We start from the raw sequence: 6,317 nt of genomic DNA on the forward strand, positions 1-6,317 counted from the left end.
CTAGCTTTTTGGCGGCACACGTGTAGACGTAGAGTGAGCAGTGCTCTGCACCAGACTCCAGATCTGCCCTAGCGGGGCTGTCAGCGGCTTTAGCCTCACTGGGCGCTAGGGGGGGGTGTCTGCCCCATACCCGAAGCGCGCCCGTTGGCAAAGAGCATTTCCCTGCTCAGGCTTTTGGGGTGCGGGACTGGCGAGAGGAGGAAACGGGGGCGAGCCCCCCATCCACGTCCTCGGTGCCCAGCCCCGCCTGGCCGCTGGTCGGCCTCAGCCAGAGCCTAGAGGCCACAACGAGCTAAGGCAGGGCGTGGCGCCCCCTACCGCCGGGGCTGCACCTCAACCCCCTGGAGGGCTGGGGAAGGTTTGGCGGACCAGCAGACGGACGGGGTGGCGGGAAGTTGCCTCCATGCCTGCGCGGCTCTCCCGGCCTTTCCTCCAGTCCTCCCAGCCGGCTCCCCCGCCCGGGACGCCCCGCGCCACTCCGCGCCTTTGGCCCAGTCTCAAGGTCTTGTGATGTGATTAGCAACGCCAGCGCCTTGTCCTCAGACACTCAGCCCTGCCCGGCAGGCCCGGCTCTCAAGCCCTGTTTACTGCAGCCTGGGCGGGGAGGGGGGCGGAGAAACCGGCCCAGGCTCCTCCGGGCGAGAAGGCCGCGGCAGTCGTCCGCGTGGCTGCTCCCGCCCCCACCCCCACCCCGTCTCCACGTGCAGCCGGGATGGAGCCACCACCCACCGGACTCAGGCCCAGAGCCGCCGCCCCCTGGCCAGGACACCCTTTGCAAACCATCTGGGCCGCGCGGACAGTTGCAAACATTCTTGCATTTTGCAATTCCCGCGCCCAGTATAAAACCCAGGGTGGAAGAGAAAAGCTCCGCAATTCCACCTAGCAGGACCGGGCGGGGAAAGACACGTCCATGGCTGCAGAACCCCGGCCACGTTACACTTGCTGGGGATTTCCAACAGTGCAGCCTCAGAGGAGGGGAGCCGTATCTACCCGCCGCCAGCCCGCTGCACCCATCTGGGCCGAGCTCTACACGCCGCCCCCGGCGCCGGGGCAGTCTGCCCCGCCCCGAGGCCTCTCCACCCCCTCCCCCAGAGGAAAAAAATTGGCGGCGGCCAATGGGAGGCCAGGAAGGCGCCTGACGTCCGCGAGCCGGCGGGCGGCGTTGCCTGGAGACCCCGCCAGGGTCAGCGTACTGTCCCCTCCCCCGGCACGCCCGCCCAGCCGCTGCCGCGCTCCCAGGCTCTATATAGGGCGCGCGCTCGCTGGCCGCCGAGTTCCAGCAGTCCGCGAGCTGCCGTCGGCTCCGCGAGGGGGGGCGGGCCGGGCACCCCGGGGCGCAGAGGAGCACTCTTTGCTTCTCCTTTCCCCCCCACTTCGCACTCCCGGTTACCCTCAAACCAGTCCACGCTGCTTCCCTCTCCCTCTCTTCTCGCCCCCCGGCAAACTTTCGGTCCCTTCCCCGCCCCTCGCCCGTTATTCGTCGTGGCTCGAGCCCGGCCGCGCCGCCCCGAGGGCTCCTCCGGACCTCCCTGCCTGCAGCTCCGACCATTACAGGATCCAGAAACATGTCGACCACACTTCTGTCCGCCTTCTACGATATCGACTTCTTGTGCAAGGTAGGCGGGAGAGCAGGAAGCCCTTAGAGTTTTCAGACTTTGCCTTCTGTCCTTGGCTTTTGGGGGACCCCTCCCCACTTTGACTTTTTGGGGTCGGGAAAAATCCCGAAGTTTACAGTAGTGTGTGCTCTCGCCTTGTGGGCGGGGAGAGGGAGCAGGGAGAGAGGAAGGGCAGGAGAGAGCCGCTGTAGCTGTTTAGTTCCTCCGGAGCCGACCGCGGCCACGCTACCCAAGGCTTCCCGGACGGGGTTTGCGCCGCCCAGGCCGGCGGCCCACTGCTGAGGATCACATGTCGAAACCGAGCGCGGCCTGGGGTGGGAGTCCCGGCTCCTCCCAACGCGAACTTGATTCTTTTGCGCGTGTACGGGCGGAGGGTGAGGGTTGAGTCGAAATCTGCAAAAAGGAAAAAGAATCAGAAGGCTGGAAGTTACCGTGCAATTCGCTCCAATTCTTCCCTCCCTTTCCGTTTTTCATCCCTTCCCCGCTCCCCTCCTTTTGGCAGACGGAGAAATCCCTGGCCAACCTCAATCTGAACATGCTGGACAAGAAGGCGGTGGGGACGCCCGTGGCCGCCGCCCCCAGCTCGGGCTTCACGCCGGGCTTCCTCCGACGGCACTCGGCCAGCAACCTGCACGCGCTCGCCCACCCCGCACCTAGCCCTGGCAGCTGCTCACCCAAGTTCCCGGGCGCGGCTAACGGCAGCAGCTGTGGCAGCGGGGCGGCCGGCGGCCCGGCCACCTATGGCACCCTCAAGGAGCCGTCGGGGGGCGGCGGCACGGCCCTGCTGAACAAGGAGAACAAATTTCGGGACCGCTCGTTCAGCGAGAACGGAGAGCGCAGCCAGCACCTCCTGCACCTGCAGCAACAGCAGAAGGGTGGTGGCGGCTCCCAGATCAACTCGACGCGCTACAAAACTGAGCTGTGCCGGCCCTTCGAGGAGAGCGGCACGTGCAAGTATGGCGAGAAGTGCCAGTTCGCGCATGGCTTCCACGAGCTGCGCAGCCTGACCCGGCACCCGAAGTACAAGACGGAGCTGTGCCGCACCTTCCACACCATCGGCTTCTGCCCCTACGGGCCGCGCTGCCACTTCATCCACAACGCCGATGAGCGACGGCCCGCGCCGTCGGGGGGCGCCTCTGGGGACCTGCGCACCTTCAGCGCGCGCGACGCGCTGCACCTGGGCTTCCCGCGGGAGCCGCGGCCCAAGCTACACCACAGCCTCAGCTTCTCGGGCTTCCCGTCGGGCCACCACCAGCCCCCGGGGGGCCTCGAGTCGCCGCTGCTGCTCGACAGCCCCACGTCTCGCACTCCGCCGCCGCCCTCCTGCTCCTCGGCCTCGTCCTGCTCCTCGTCCGCTTCGTCCTGCTCGTCGGCCTCGGCGGCCTCCACGCCCTCTGGCGCCCCGACGTGCTGTGCCTCGGCGGCGGCAGCGGCCGCGGCCGCACTGCTGTATGGCACCGGGGGCGCCGAGGACCTGCTGGCGCCGGGCGCTCCGTGCGCCGCCTGCTCGTCCGCCTCGTGCGCAAACAACGCCTTCGCCTTCGGCCCGGAGCTGAGCAGCCTCATCACGCCGCTTGCCATCCAGACCCACAACTTCGCCGCCGTGGCCGCCGCCGCCTACTATCGCAGCCAGCAGCAGCAGCAGCAGCAGCAGCAGCAGCAGCAGGGCCTGGTGCCCCCCGCGCAGCCCCCGGCGCCGCCCAGCGCGCCCCTCCCTTCCAGCGCCGCCGCGCCGCCCTCGCCGCCCTTCAGTTTCCAGCTGCCGCGCCGCCTGTCCGAGTCTCCCGTGTTCGACGCGCCTCCCAGTCCCCCGGACTCGCTGTCGGATCGCGACAGCTACCTGAGCGGCTCCTTGAGCTCGGGCAGCCTAAGCGGCTCCGAGTCCCCCAGCCTCGACCCCGGCCGCCGCCTGCCCATCTTCAGCCGTCTCTCCATCTCCGACGACTGAGGCAAGAGGGCGCCAGTGAGGAGGAAGGGAAGGCCGTTCTGGGGGTGTCGGAGGGTGCCCCTGCCATCTCGCCCCTGCTAGGGGCAGGGGGCCACGGGAGTTGGGGGTGACATAGGCCACAGGCAAGACTGCAGGCCGGACCGAGCACTTGGACTCGAACTTGTGTGCCGGGAGGGGCCCCCACCCCTCCCCTTTCGGTTTCCTCTTTTGTTTTTTTATTATTATTTTTATTATTATTACGAAGTTTCCTTGTTGAGCAAAAAAAGCCAACGAACTTTTTGTATCGATGAACAAAATATTCACAACAGGGCAGTTGTGATGCGAATAGAACAAAAAACCAAACACTTAAACTTTTTAAGGTCTCCGACGAGTTTGGGACTTGAGGAAAATCAACCCAGCACCAGCAGCTACCAACCACCATTCCATATCTTCACTTGAAAAGCATTAGTTACAGTCCAGATGTGGGAACTCTTATCTCGAGAGAAGTTCCTAATTGTCGTTTGTCTCAGACCAGTGTAAACAAAGCCAGCCAGCCACCACCTTGCTAAACCTATAAGCTTTTAGAATCCAGTATTCTGCCAAGAATATGCCTTGATAGTAGTCCTCAGCTCCATAGGTTTTTTTTTTTTTCTTTTCAAACAAAGTTTTATGTCTGGAAAAAAAACCCTTGCATTCCAAAGTTTCATACTGGTTACTGGTTTCGTTGCCACCACTTAGTTTATGTTTAATTTAGAACCATTTTGTCTGCTCTTTCTGGAAGCCTTGGGCAGAGTTTAGTTTGTAATTGTTGGGAATAACTGCTGAATTTTTAGCTGTTTTGAGTTGATTCGCACCACTGCACCACAACTCAATATGAAAAAACTATTTAACTTATTTATTATCTTGTGAAAAGTATACATTGAAAATTTTGTTCATACTGTATTTATCAAGTATGATGAAAAGCAATAGATATATATTCTTTTATTATGTTAAATTATGATTGCCATTATTAATCGGCAAAATGTGGAGTGTATGTTCTTTTCACAGTAATATATGCCTTTTGTAACTTCACTTGGTTATTTTATTGTAAATGAGTAAAAAAATCTTAATTTAAGAGATTGTATGTAATATTTATTTCATTAATTTCTTTCCTTGTTTACGTAAATTTTGAAAGATTGCATGATTTCTTTACAGAAATCTATCTTGATGCTGTGGAAGTAGTTTGAGGAATATCTTATGAGTTTTCTTAGAATGTATAATGGTTGTAGCCCATCCAACTTTAAAAAAAAAAAAGTGCCCACATACTTTGCAATCGGGCTTAAATGTGGCATGCTTTTCTCATTCCAACTTTATAAATTAGCAAAAAATGTTTTGTGTTTGCATATTCCACCAGTTCTACTGTGACGTACTCTGCATATAAAGACATGTAGCAATAATGGGGGGATAGTCTCAGTGCCTTTGGAAGGGCCAGAACTTGCCTTAAATCTTCCTCAACCAAATAAGTATTTTGTCTATTAGTGCTTGAGAGAATTTGAATGTAGGATGGGTTCAACTGCACAAAAGGAAAAGATTTTTACCACTTTTTTTATATAGATACAAAGTGAAGAGTCCACCTCTTAGTGCTAAAATGGTATGTAGTACATGAATATGCCTTGTTTAATTACAGAAGATTCCAAAACTTGTACTATTTTTTTTTCCGTGTAGAAAGGCAGGAACGCTTTCCTGGACAGCTGATGAATGAGCAGTAGCTTTAGTTTGTACGTAGGTACAGTTGGAGCACTATGTATGTATGTACTCTGGACTACTTTGACAGAAGTAGGTTTTTGAATGTAACAAGATAAGTCAACTTGAGTTGTAATATATTTTGGGGAATCAGTTCACTACAAATTGTGACTGTAAACATTGTACTGTAAATGTTTTGTAGTTTTCCCCCAATAAAATTTTTGGGAAAAAAAAGTATTGATGTATAACACAGCTTTCTTTTTTTAAACAGGAATATCTAGCTTTCCAGCTTCCCCTGGGTCAGGCATTGCCAGGGTCTTGGAGGGCTTGGGGGCTAACATTCAGAGAGCCTGCCCCCTATGTATTTCATAGCAAGTTCTTTTAGCTGAAAGAAAGAAATTATTTGGACTGTCAGGGGCATTAGTTAGCTGTTCCCCTCGGTAATAAGATGCATCCCAGTGTTAGCTGGCTGGCTGGTGGCAGGGCCTGGCTGGGAGGCCTGAAGGGGTGTGGCCCGCCTGTGAGTCACCAAGTGGATCACATGTCTGCAGTGGCAGCTGAAGGTCCGACTTTTTCGCTGGGACACCCAGGAAACAACTGCTTGGGCAGAGAAGGGAGGAGAGTGTTGCCAGCCCTGCGGGCCTTTAGAGTGCTGAACCAGAGGGTGGGGGGTTAGGCCCAGCCTTTCTTGGGCCCGAGAACCAGGGTTTTGCCTGGACTTTGGAAAGCCTGGCTGTGTCTTGGTCCAGGGAGGAGGGAAGATTAAACAAGTTAAACTTCTATCTGGGTAATGTTTGTTTATGCGGACAGCTTCCTCTGAGAGTGAGCACTCGTTATTTATGCAAAAGGATTCATGTCTGTGCTTTAGACGACTGGAAGGGGCCAGAAAGCAAATTCAACCCAGGTCTCTGGGAAAGGAAAAAAAAAAAAAAAACCCCACCGATTTGTCTGCTGATGCTCACAATTGAACTAAACCTTATATTTTTTTTTCTACAATTATTTTGAAAACTAAAAATCAGGTTCATAAATCATGTTTTTTCTTCTCCATCATG

At 56.0% G+C, this 6,317-nt stretch overlaps 1 protein-coding gene across 1 annotated transcript; it reads left to right on the top strand.

The window, feature by feature from the left end:
* Positions 1-1,259: 1,259 nt before the first annotated feature.
* Positions 1,260-5,502, top strand: ZFP36L2 (ZFP36 like 2 zinc finger CCCH-type). Its single transcript, XM_004436712.3, has 2 exons — positions 1,260-1,616; positions 2,119-5,502. The coding sequence occupies exons 1-2, from the start codon at positions 1,566-1,568 to the stop codon at positions 3,562-3,564; spliced, it is 1,497 nt and encodes a 498-aa protein (XP_004436769.1). The 5' UTR covers positions 1,260-1,565; the 3' UTR covers positions 3,565-5,502.
* The last annotated feature ends 815 nt before the right edge of the window (positions 5,503-6,317 follow it).

Source organism: Ceratotherium simum, chromosome 11 (genome assembly GCF_057802395.1).
Source record: "Ceratotherium simum simum isolate JZ-2026a chromosome 11, ASM5780239v1, whole genome shotgun sequence".
In the NCBI taxonomy this organism is placed as follows: Eukaryota; Metazoa; Chordata; class Mammalia; order Perissodactyla; family Rhinocerotidae; genus Ceratotherium; species Ceratotherium simum.